This window comes from Cotesia glomerata, linkage group LG5, assembly GCF_020080835.1.
Source record: "Cotesia glomerata isolate CgM1 linkage group LG5, MPM_Cglom_v2.3, whole genome shotgun sequence".
Classification (NCBI taxonomy): Eukaryota; Metazoa; Arthropoda; class Insecta; order Hymenoptera; family Braconidae; genus Cotesia; species Cotesia glomerata.
The window spans coordinates 10967155-10980174 of record NC_058162.1 but is presented as its reverse complement, the minus strand read 5'-3'; the positions used below and the strand labels follow the sequence as shown (position 1 = coordinate 10980174).

The window sequence follows — 13020 nt, the reverse complement described above, 5'->3', positions numbered from 1 at the left end:
ACTTATTACTTGTTATCAGTGAATATAGGAAAAAAATTTCCAGATTGTAATAAAACTACTCTAATGTCACAAGGTTAAGGAAAAAAAAATAAAAATAATTTTTAATTGAAAATAAAAATAATTTGAATTTATTGAAAAATTAAGATACGATAGTATTAGAAATTTGACAGTTAAATAAAAGGATCTGTTAAATCAAAAGAAATATAAAATAGAAAAAATTTGTAAAATTTGACAAAATTTTTTGATAAACTTGATAGTTTCGTCAAAAAATTGAAAAAATATTATAAATTATATTTTAAAGTTGAATAACTTCAAAACGCGTTGGTTTATCGAAAAATTCTAAGATAGCTTTTTTGTAGAGCGTTCAATTTTACACAAGAAAATGATTTAGTCTAGCTTTTTTGATAAACGATTAAAGAGTTTTTTTTTTTTTTTTTTTTTTTTTTTATTTATTTGGTTTAAATGTCAAGGCAGCAATCCGAATGGCAAAATTTACAAATATTTAAATATAAAGATAAGAATAAGTACACGTACAGTTATAGCAAGTACTACCATGATAAATAATACATTATGCAAATGAATACTTATGATACATTTTAATACATTTTATCGCAATAATAATTTTAGTAAATGATGATGATAGGATTTAATTGGATTTATTAGTATAATAGTGTAGTGATATAATATAATATGCATGTAGATATGTAAATTCCAGAGATTTGTCAAGATTTTTCTGAGATTTACAATTTACAATTTACCGTCAGTTTCTAATTTCATGAAAAATTCAAAAGCTTTTGTTTTAAATGTTTCCAAACTATGAGATTCGATTATTTCAATGGGCAGTTCTCTCCAAAGCCGTATCGCTGACACCACAAATGAATGTTCATATGATTTTGTAGTAAAGTGTGGTATTTTAAACATGACGTTATTGTATTTTTCTGCTATTCTTTCTGATCGTCTAATGTCTTGGTCCTCTTCTATGAATAAATTCCGTAAGAATTTTGGTTCACCAGTGGATAACAGTTTATAGAAATAGCACGCCAAGCAATACAATCTCTTTGTCTTAATGTTTAGCCACTTTAGAGAAAGTCTATGAGGAGTAATATGTTCATCTCGTTTCAAATCCAATATGAATCTAATTGAATTATTTATTAATCTTTGCAATTTATAATCCAATCGTTTGGAGGAATCCAGCAACACTAATGAGCAGTATTCGATTATCGGAAGAATTGTGGCAGTTATTAATAATTTGCGAGTGTATGTGGAGAGTATATTCTTCCTATGTTTAAGGCTATTTAGTGCTCCATAAACCTTTCGAGTAATATGTGCAACATGGATGTCCCAGGAGAGATTGTTTGTTAAGTAAATTCCCAGATGTTTAGTTGAATTTACGTATGGAATAACCTTTCCGTCAATGGTTATCTGGGGAAGATCATAGCCTTCGAGTAACTTCAATTTGCTATTACTTCCTAAGATCATGACTTTAGTTTTTTGAAGATTAATCTCAATTCCATTTTCTCTGGCCCAGTCAGCTACTGCTTGTGCATCAACATTCAATTTATAGGCTGCTCTATTCAATTCATAGAGTTTGAAGTGGAGATATGTATATTTGTCGTCAGCGAAGAGACCATGTTTGGTGTATTTTAGTCGTTTTGCCACACCGTTTATAACGATTAGGAAGAGAATAGGACCTAGAATTGATCCTTGCGGAACTCCAGAGGTAGTACTCATTGGACTTGATGGTACAGAGCTCAGATCAAGAACTGATTGTGATCGACGTGTTAGGTAAGATTGAAACCAGCAGATTACTTTAATCGAAAAACCCATTTCGTACATAGTAATATATAGAATTTTTGGGTTTACGTAATCAAAAGCTTTCGAGAAATCAAATAAGATGAGGTAGGTAAGATCTTCTCTATCAATAGCTCTTCTGATTTCCTCGGTTAAGAGTAGCAGAGCCCCTTGGGTGCTGTGAAATTTTCTGAATCCTGACTGATAGTCATCAAGGAGATTGTTTAATTCAAGGTACTCGATCAATTGATTTGCAATGATGCGTTCAAATACCTTAGCAAAATGAGACAAATTTGCTATCGGTCTTGTGTCTGACATGGATTTTGCTGAATTTATCTTGTTTAATGGAACAATAAATACCGATTTCCAAGCTTCAGGAAATATGCTTGTTTCGAGAGAACGATTTAGGATGTTCATTAAAAAGATAGATACTTGTTGTAAATGATCTTTCAGCCATTTAATGTCTAGACCATCAGGACTTTTTCCTTTGGACTTTTGTAGAGTCAGTTGGAGATTTTTAGTGACATCAACAATATCTATTTGTTTCCAATTTAATAAGCTGGTTACTTTTCTAGAAGTATAAGCAGATAACTCAAAAATAAAATCTCTGGAACATGAGGGGTGTTTCTTTAGAATATTTTCATAAAAAATATTCAAATTTTTTGCATCAAAATGATCTAATGGCGATGATTTCTTAGGCTTGATAATACCCACACGTTTTAGATCTGTCCATACATTTGATTTGTGCGATGAGTTTTCTAGAATAGTTTTGAAATAAATATCTCTGGCGATATTTAGCTTATTTTTTAGATCTTTTCTCTTCATTTTGTAGAGCCTGAGTAGATTTTGATCACCTGTGCGACGTGCGCGTTTATATAGTGTATCATGCTCACGGAATTCACGTCTTAATGCATTTAGTAACCAAGGATTATTTGGACGTTTTAATTTTTTCTCTGTAAGTGGTGGAAAGTTATTTAAAGAAGCTATGATTGATTCATTGAAGTATGAAGTTAGATCATTTGGGTCAGCTTCTTCGAAGTTTATATTTATTTGATTAAGTTTACTATTTAGATCATTTGCTAGAGCTGCATGATTGCAATTTCTGAAGTCTCGAAATTTAACTTTTTTATCATATTTAATTGGTGATTCTAATCTGTATTCACAAAGAAGGTAATCATGCCCACCAATGAATGGAAGTGAAGACTTTGAATATCTTCCTAATTTATCTTCATTATCAATAATAATGACATCCAACCATGATTCTGTTTCAGTTGTGTGAAATGTGGGACCGTAAGGTATACAATACAGACCAGATTCTGAGATGAAAGATTTCAGATGATTTGATTATCGATCTGATTTCAGAAGATTACAATTTAGGTCGCCCATTATGAGTATATTTTTGTAAGATGGATAAAATTTGCCAAATTCAGTGTAGAAGCTATCAAGTAGTTTGCCCTGTGGCCTTCTATAGATGGATGAGAGAAGAATATGAGATCCAGACGGTAGAATAACATCAACTATTATAAACTCTGGATTGTTTATGTCTTGAGATTCCGATGAATAAAGTAATTTTGCTTTTAAACAATTATGGATGAAACAAATTATACCTCCACCTCTGATGTAATTACCATTTGTATTTAGTAATCCTCGATCGCGTCTTATAATCGAATAGTCTTTAAGAGAGATCTGTATGTCTGGGTTTAACCATGATTCAACTATTGTGATAATGTGTGGTTTATATTCATTTACTAACAATTCGAATTGGGCTAAATGAGCTAGATAACTGTTTATATTTAGATTTAGAATATTTATTGAGGAATTTATAACAACTTGCTGCTTCGGTAATTGTTATTGACATTTATTTAGATCATTCTCTGTAAATATTTGAATTTTAGGCGAATTTTCATCCTTTTTGACAAAGATATTTCCTTTATAGACCCAGACATATTTTATTTTCATTTTAACAGCTTTAGATTTGATACGCTGCAGAAAATTGTACAGGTCCCCATGAAGAAATTCATTAATAAATATTAATTTTTCTGGAGCAATATCAGCATTACTATTGAAAATGTTTTTTGCAAAGAGTTTTGGTGTACGACGTTTAGTATCTATGATGTGTTCACAGACTTGCGATGACTTCAGATTAAGGATGAATGAGTGTGAGATTTGCTGAGAATTTGTGTTGCTTTGATTCTTTTTACCTTTGAACTCACGAATGGTTAGCAGCACATCATTTGTAAGATTTGCGATGCCAAGCTTGTCGAATATTTGGTGGACTATTTGGTTTGGTGTCAAATCAACATTTATGCTATGTGGAACTCCAGTAATCAGCAGTTGAGAAGACATGCGACATTCTGTAGTTGAAGAAGTGTTTTGTATATCACCAAGACAGTCCAATGTTGACTTTAGTAGCACAATTTGCGCTGTGTTTTCATCACATTGTTTGGAATGATGCTGAAGTTGTTGGGTAATAATCTTGATTTCTTCTGAAGATGATGCTTGGACTTTGGTTACCTCCGTTAGAGATTCATTTACAGCTTGTAAATTTTCTGCTAGTTGCTTAATTTTGTTGTTATTTGTGTCCATATTTCCCACCAGATTTTTAATGTCTTCACTATGTTTAGTTAGATTTTCGAAGACATTTTTTATTGTCATATGACATATTTAATAAAAGATTTACCTTTTCCTCCAAATTGTAATTTGACCAATCTGGCTTTTCAGCAACACAATTTGCCATTTTCGGAAGATTTCCAGTGCTTGGCGACGGAAAGACAGTCGTCTTCAGTACTTATCACAGGCTGGGTTAGTGGTGATGAATTTGCTGATTTAAAGCTAGATTGTGAAGATTTAAGTCGATTCGAACTTGATAAACTAGACGGTCGTAGGATGCTAGCCCTGGATGAGGTTTGATCTGAAATGCTGGGCAGTATACTGAGAGGTGATAAGGGTGCGGTAATTGCTTTGACACAACAATTGTTTGGTAATTTCGTTTTCACAACTTCTTAAGCACAGCTAGGATGGTAAGATAATTTGCACGTTTTACAAATGACAGGTTTTAAAACTGTTCTTTTGCATCTAGCGCAGTCCATAACAAAATACACAACTTGAGACTTATTTGACACAATATCTAAATAACGGAGCTGTCAAAATTGTAAACAGCACCATTTGTTTTGTTTTGAATAAGTGGTGACACCTGTTGAGCACTGTTAGAACTATTTCGATAATTTAAACTGCACAGTGTGAGAGTGGTGGTGGACTTTGGTGACTTGGCTGTAGTCCCGCCTTGATACTATCCGCCTATGTTCACGTCTTGATAAGATACAATAACCTCAATTGGAGTAGAGCAGATATATTAAAATTTATATCTCTGTTTCCAATAAAGAAATATCAGAGCTTTTCTGCAACCTTGAAAGATTGCAAAATTGCGCTTCCAACAGTATCTGTAACAGAAAAAAGCCCGAGGGCACAAAAAGCAGAAAAATGTTCCAAAACGAGAGCGATAAAATATATGTATTTGTATGACTTACGTGACTTTAACTAGTTCAGTGCAGCCAGATCGTGGGTAGAAGTTACCCTTTCCCTAGACCTCTACCCACACGCCACACAATGATACACTACTGTATCCGTGAGCGAGCAGCGTCGATGTTGCTCGGAAGGAGCCGAGAGCGACCGAAGTCCGTTGCCCCTCGCGCGCCAAAGTTCCACCACCAAACCGCCAGCATTTACTCCAATACATGGAAGCTGAGCACGTTCGTGAGTCGGCAAGCCAAAAGTGAGGCTTGGAAAAAAATGAAGTCAGCGCGAGGATCCTCGCGTGTGACGTCATGCGTCAAATTTTTTATGTTTTCAGGTTCTTCTTTTATAAATTATAAATTATAATAATAATAATAATAATAATAATAATAATAATAATAATTATTATTATTATTATTATTATTATTATTATTATTATTATTATTATTATTATTTATTATTAATAATTGTTATTACGGTTAATGCTTACTCGGAATTCCTAAATGCAAGTTAAATAGAAATTACCACTTTATCCCTGTAAGATGCCTTGATAGGCGCGCGGCAAATTTTTTGGCTCGGGTGCCTAAAGTACCGGGTTCGAGAACTCGGCAATTTTTTTTTTTTTATTTTTTTTTAAACAAAAATATTTTTTATTTTGTTTTTTTAATACAAATTATTGTTATTACTTGTTAATTTTTTTTTTTGCTTATAATTAAATTTTTACACAAGCAAACGTATAAAATTTATTATTAAAATTGTAATTATTGTTTTATTGTTATTCTTACTATTATTATTATTATTGTTATCATTATCATTATTATTATTGTTAATATTATGGTTAATAGTTAATGATAACTTGAAATTCCTAAACGCAATTTAAATATAAGTTACTACTCATTCTCAGTAAGCTGCCTCGATAGGCGCGCGGTAAATCTTTTGGCTCGGGTGCCTAAAGTACCGGGTTCGAGAACTCGGCAATGTTTTTTTTTTTTTTTTTTTTTTTCATTTTTATAATTTTTTTTTTTTATCTCTTTCCACGTCACCCATGGGGTAAGATAAAATGGTACGCACTTTTTTTAACGTGGTATCCCCAGTAGGTCTAATCCACGACAAAATCAAAAGAAACCTTCAAATCCAAGTATTTTAAAGATTGCACATAAATAATTAAAGCTAACCATTTGGTATAATAAATATATTCTAATCACAGCCAAAATATTGCATAAATATTTTAGAAAAAAATTAATTCTACATTTAACCTATTCGATAAATTCGTAAACGTCCCAGTTTTCATCTGGGTTGTAAGCTTGCAAGCGAAGTTTTTCTTTTGATTTTGTGTCTTCCTTATTATATAAATTATTCGCGTCCATTTTCGAAAGATGTTCCCTTCCTATATTTGCAGTGGTCGCACTGTCCCCCCTAGTCCTCATAGCTGTTTTCACGACGCAAAGTGAATTGAGTGTACTCGCGTCAAGACCATTCCTTTTTTTTGTTTTTACGTCTGGGATGAGTGAGAACGCTCTTTCAGCCGCAGCATTTGAATGAGGTAATGCCCTCACTATACCCAGCAATAAACGCAAATTATCGTACCGAAAACCACCATCAGAATTGGTAACAGAGCAAATTGCCATCCACATTTCATCAAATGACAATTTGCCCCATTCTTCCTTCTGAAGGTCATTTTCGTGATATAAGGATTGCCACTCGCGAGTAACACTTTCTTCGTCGGTAACACGCAAATGGCGACAAACGTTAATCACGAAAGCGAGTGTCTTGCTGCGATCCGAATAAAATAACGCGGGATATCTCTCGAATACCGTCAAACTTTTTAAAAACGGGTCATCGAACGGAAGTCTTTTGACGATTTGCTGTGCCGCAGTAACGTAGAACTGAAGGTATTTTTGACGGAATGTGTCGATTTCTGCTTGTGGAGTCCCTTCAGAAAGTTTATTTTTTAAATATTCGTTGCAATCATGACCAACATCAATTTCGGATAAAAAAAAAAAAAAAAACATTGCCGAGTTCTCGAACCCGGTACTTTAGGCACCCGAGCCAAAAGATTTACCGCGCGCCTATCAAGGCAGCTTATTGAGAATGAGTAGTAACTTATATTTAAATTGCGTTTAGGAATTTCAAGTTATCATTAACTATTAACCATAATATTAACAATAATAATAATGATAATGATAACAATAATAATAATAATAGTAAGAATAACAATAAAACAATAATTACAATTTTAATAATAAATTTTATACGTTTGCTTGTGTAAAAATTTAATTATAAGCAAAAAAAAAAAAATTAACAAGTAATAACAATAATTTGTATTAAAAAAACAAAATAAAAATATTTTTGTTTAAAAAAAAATAAAAATAAAAGAATTGCCGAGTTCTCGAACCCGGTACTTTAGGCACCCGAGCCAAAAAATTTGCCGCGCGCCTATCAAGGCATCTTACAGGGATACAGTGGTAATTTATATTTAACTTGCATTTAGGAATTCCGAGTAAGCATTAACCGTAATAACAATTATAATAACAATAATAATAATAATAATAATAATTATTATTATTATTATTATTATTATTATTATTATTATTATAATTTATAAAAGAAGAACCTGAAAACATAAAAAATTTGACGCATGACGTCACACGCGAGGATCCTCGCGCTGACTTCATTTTTTTCCAAGCCTCACTTTTGGCTTGCCGACTCACGAACGTGCTCAGCTTCCATGTATTGGAGTAAATGCTGGCGGTTTGGTGGTGGAACTTTGGCGCGCGAGGGGCAACGGACTTCGGTCGTTCTCGGCTCCTTCCGAGCAACATCGACGCTGCTCGCTCACGGATACAGTAGTGTATCATTGTGTGGCGTGTGGGTAGAGGTCTAGGGAAAGGGTAACTTCTACCCACGATCTGGCTGCACTGAACTAGTTATAAAATTCTAAACTCAAAAAAACAAGCTTTCCCATGTTAATCATACGGGAAATTGAAATTTACCATGCGGGACATCTTAATATTAATATTAAGGACTGTAACTTTCACAGGATTTTTTTTTCATCATTTCCAACAATATTTTTGATATATTTAAGAGAAAAAAAATAGTCGATTTTTTTGAATCAGTCTAATAAACATTCATTATTATATTATTGTGGTTATTATCATTATATTATTATTAGGATTAATATTACTGTAAGTTATAATAAAATTATCAGTATGAAGAGTATGCAAAAATATTTTAAGTCCCGAGCGAGTTTGGTAAGGAAAAGAAAATAATTTCGAAAGAAATTAAGATAAATTATGAATACACAGAAAAAAAAGTTTTTTTTCCACCAAAAATACAAAATATTTCCCTGATTCATAAAGATGATTTGAAATGATTACCTTTATGTTAATTGTATATATATCTATATAGTATCCAAATCCGATGCATTTAAATCAGGGTTTTATCCAAGTTTTTTTATATCCAATATACGTTTCTTAATATAAATAAACTGTTTTTTTTGCCTGCCCGGGAAAAAATGATCAGGCCTGATCAGACATGAACAGCTATGAGTCTTCAGGCCTGATCAGACATGAAAAATGACCATGCCTGATCAGACATGATCAGGTCTGAAAGCCCATTGTTACTTTTAATTCATTATTTCGCTTAATTTTATGGATATAGTATTTGGTAGAGACATACGCAACTCTCTATAATGAATTAAAATAAAAAAAAAATGATTACATATAATTATACGACTGTAACACCAGCAGTCACCCATCCAACTACTAACCACGCTCGATGCTGTTTAACTTTGGTGATATTCGTGCGCCTTGAAGTTCCCGCCTGCTGTGCTGCTATCTTATGTGACAACAATTCTATGAAGTACATAACGTATCGAATAAGTTTATCATAAACATAATATAAAAATTGATTTTATAATATATTTTGATAGTCCTAATTTATTTATTTAACCGAATCTCATTATAACATCACATTTATTTAAATAATAAAATAAGTAATGATTTTAATACTAGGCAGGAGCAGAGCAGACTAAAACATTCCATAGGAAATGTAACAAATTTTTCAAAATTATTTAAACGTAATGAGAAATATAATTTTTCACATTTTGTGATGACCAAAAAAATTTTTTTCGTCAAAAAAAAAATTTTTATCACATCTCTGACTATGCAAGTCTGATCAGATCTACCCCGAAAAAAATGATCAGACCTGACCATGCCTGTTCATGTATGATCAGGCCTGAAATTAGACTTGCTCATGTATGATCAGGCCTGAAATTAGACATGGTCATGCTTGTCCATGCCTGTTCATGTCTGAAGTGTTAAATACGCTCAGGCCTGATCATACCTGTTCATGCCTGTCCATGTCTGTTCATGTCTCAAGCGTTAAATACGCTCAGGCCCGATCATACCTGTCCATGCCTATTCATGCTAAGGACCAAATATGCTAAGAAAAAATTTTTGAATATGTTCAGTGTGTACTGTGTGTATATATGTGTTTTTACATTAATTTCGATTAATAAATTTATAAATTATCAATAAACGGTATATTTTATTATTCAATAAGTAAAAGTATTTTGATTATCATTAAAAACCTACCGTAGGGTAAATTTAATTAACTTTTCTAGGCATGAACAGGCCTGAGCATATTGAATGCTTCAAACATGAACAGGCCTGAGCGTATTTCCCGCTTCAGACATGAACAGGCATGGACAGGCCTGATCAGGCATGAGCGTATTTAACCCTTCAGACATGAACAGGCCTGATCAGACCTAAGCGTATTTAATCCTTCAGACATGAACAGGTCTGATCAGACATGAACAGGCCTGTTCAGGCCTGAGCGTATTTGACGCTTCAGACATGAGCAGGCATGGACAGGCATGATCATGTCTAATTTCAGGCCTGATCATACATTAACAGGCATGATCAGGTCTGATCATTTTTTCCCGGGTGAGAATAAGTTTTTTCTGGAGCGAAAACTTTATGCGGCCTTAGATTTTCGTCAATTTGTTTACAACTGTTATTCAGTAAAAAATCACCGCAAACTTGATGTTAAGTTAACTGTACATAACTGCTGAAAGCCAACTACTTTTAAAGAAAGCGTAGTCGGACCTGCATTTTGTCTAGATCTGCTTATAAAGACTTTAAGGGCAACGATTGGCGTGGATGCATAAATCTCAACAATAATTTATACAAGAAACGAAGCGATCAAACATTAGAAATAACTGTAAAAAAATGTTTCGATAAGGCCAAATTTCACGTCACACGGCGAGATATATATTAATACTCGAAATTCACCATCAAAATAAGAAAATTTATCTATAACATGCAAGAAAATTCGGAAATCGGTTGACCCTAAAGGCCAACCCGGCAACTTCCCGCTAACTCCATACCGAAGCGCTTAAAATTGCACTTATGACGTTTTTGAGCTCTATGAGCTCAAAAGTCCGACAGAGGTTCAATAAAACACTACTCTTTAAATTTTTAATCTGCAATTACTTTTGAATGAATAAACCGATTTTCACGCGATTGGTAGCATTCGACACAGTTTTTTTAATCCTATGGTACACTTTTGAACCCATGTTGATCAGACCGGAAGTTTTGGAGAAATTGGAAAAAATCACTTTTTCCAAATTTTATCGACAACCATATTTCACGAACGAATCAACCGACTTTGACCGACTCGGCAGTGATCGAGGCGGGTTTTTATATTCTATAACAGAGCCAAGAACATGCATTTGATCAGATATAAAATTTCATCACTTTTTTCGATTTTCTTTCGCCAACGATATCTCACCAACAAATCAACCGATTTTGACCGACCTGGCGGCGATCGACGTGGTTTTTTTATGATAAGAGCTGACTAGTTTTTGGAATCGATCGGTAAAGCCGTTTGATGGGATTTCTCGGAATCTACCAGTCCAAAATCACAGGAAATCTAAGTTTGATGTAACTCTTTAAAACACCACTAGTTTGGTTCCAATCGGTCAAGCGGTTCAAAAGTTATTAGCAGTTTACATACGGCCACACACATACACACACACACACACACACACACAGGCACACACCTCGTGTCGAGCTTGCTGGGTCCCGCATCGGGCGCCTCCCCAGCTGGCGGATAGGGGAATGCCCGGCATATCTGCACGTCAGATGCGCCGGGTACCGAGGAAATAGAATACTCGGGGTGGACCATAATCTAGCAAAAGATGATATGAAAATGACAGATCAATTTCAAACATCGTCTACGGTGCAGAGGGGGGATACCTCAGTGCCGGCGAGGGAAGGCGTGCAAACGGGCCTAAACTCGTCGTTATCAAGCGACCGTTTGAACAGCGGAGTAGACCCCATGGCTCTGCTGTCTAGCAATGCTAGCAAGGTTACAGGGAGTACGAAATCAGCCCTGATGGCAGAGAACGGACAGCTGAGCAACATTCCTCCAAAAAGTGGAGGACCTTTTGCTCCTGTCACTAATCAAACCTACCGAGAAAGAATCAACTCTGTACCGACCGTTACAGGCCAACAGTCACCAATGGAAAGGCTCGGCAGCAAGATCGAAGAGTTACCTGACTTCATAAAAGACAAGAAGAATCTCCATCATGAGATCAGAAAATTGGTTACGTCTATTAGTACGGCATATAGGCTGGCCAACAAATCACCAACGACGTCGGCGTCAACGACTCAAACATCTCCGAGTCTGAGCAAAGAATCACAGCCACCTCTGGTCACTCCTAAGAAATTATCACAGCAAGGAGAGGGCAACAACAAGAAGAGGCCGCTGTCCACGCCCAGTCCTTCCGCAGAAATTGACAAGCCAGCACAGCAAAAGACAGCCCGGGATGATACCTGGACCAAAGTGACTCGGCAAAACAAGAAAAAGAAATAACAGGAGCCAGCGGCTCAATCTGCTACGGCCCAAAACCAGCCAAACAACGGTGGTTCCAAGAAACCGAGGAGGAAGAAGACAAGAACTAAAGCTGTGCTTGTCCAACCAGCTGAAGGGCGAACATACGCCGATCTCCTTAAAGAAATCAAGGCCAAGGTAAGCCCTGTCGAGACGGGCGTAGACATAAAGTCTATTAAAAAGACGAAACACGAAGGCGTTCTCCTTGAAATGGCTCGAAAGACCGAAGAAAAAAGACGGCTTTCACCGATGCAGTAAAGGCAGCCACTGCAAACGTCGGCACAGTCAAGACGCTAACACCAACAACAAGGATCGAGATCCTCGACTTGGATGAAATCTCTACCGAGAGCGAAGTCCGTGAAGCACTTAAACGTGAATTCACTGACAGCCTGGAGGTCAAACGGGTAAATTTGACAAAACCCACACCACGAGGCAATCGGGCAGCCTTCTGCGAAGTAGACGAGGCCAGTGCGATTAAGGCCCTTGACAAGGCCCGTATAATGATCGGTTGGGTGAACTGTCGTATACGCCCAGTTGCAAAAGTAACACGCTGTTTTAAATGTCTTGGTTTTGGACACCAAACACGTCAGAATGCGGGACCAGACAGAAGCAAATGCTGCTACAAATGTGGTGGAGAGAACCACAAGGCCGTAAACTGCACGGAGAAGCCAAAATGCTTCCTTTGTGCTCCGGACAAAAATGCCCAGGATGGTCTATGCCATATTTCTGGCACTGGAGCTTGCAAGGCATTCCGCACAGCACTTGTAGAAGCAACGAGAGGGCAGAAATGACACGCATGCTACAAGGCAACCTGAATAG

At 35.5% G+C, this 13020-nt stretch overlaps 1 protein-coding gene across 1 annotated transcript; it reads right to left on the bottom strand.

The window, feature by feature from the left end:
• Positions 1-747: 747 nt before the first annotated feature.
• On the bottom strand, positions 748-4377 carry LOC123265409. The gene is made up of 2 exons (XM_044729132.1): positions 3993-4377; positions 748-3107 (listed from the first exon to the last, which is right to left on the bottom strand). The coding sequence occupies exons 1-2, from the start codon at positions 4375-4377 to the stop codon at positions 748-750; spliced, it is 2745 nt and encodes a 914-aa protein (XP_044585067.1).
• Positions 4378-13020: the final 8643 nt, after the last annotated feature.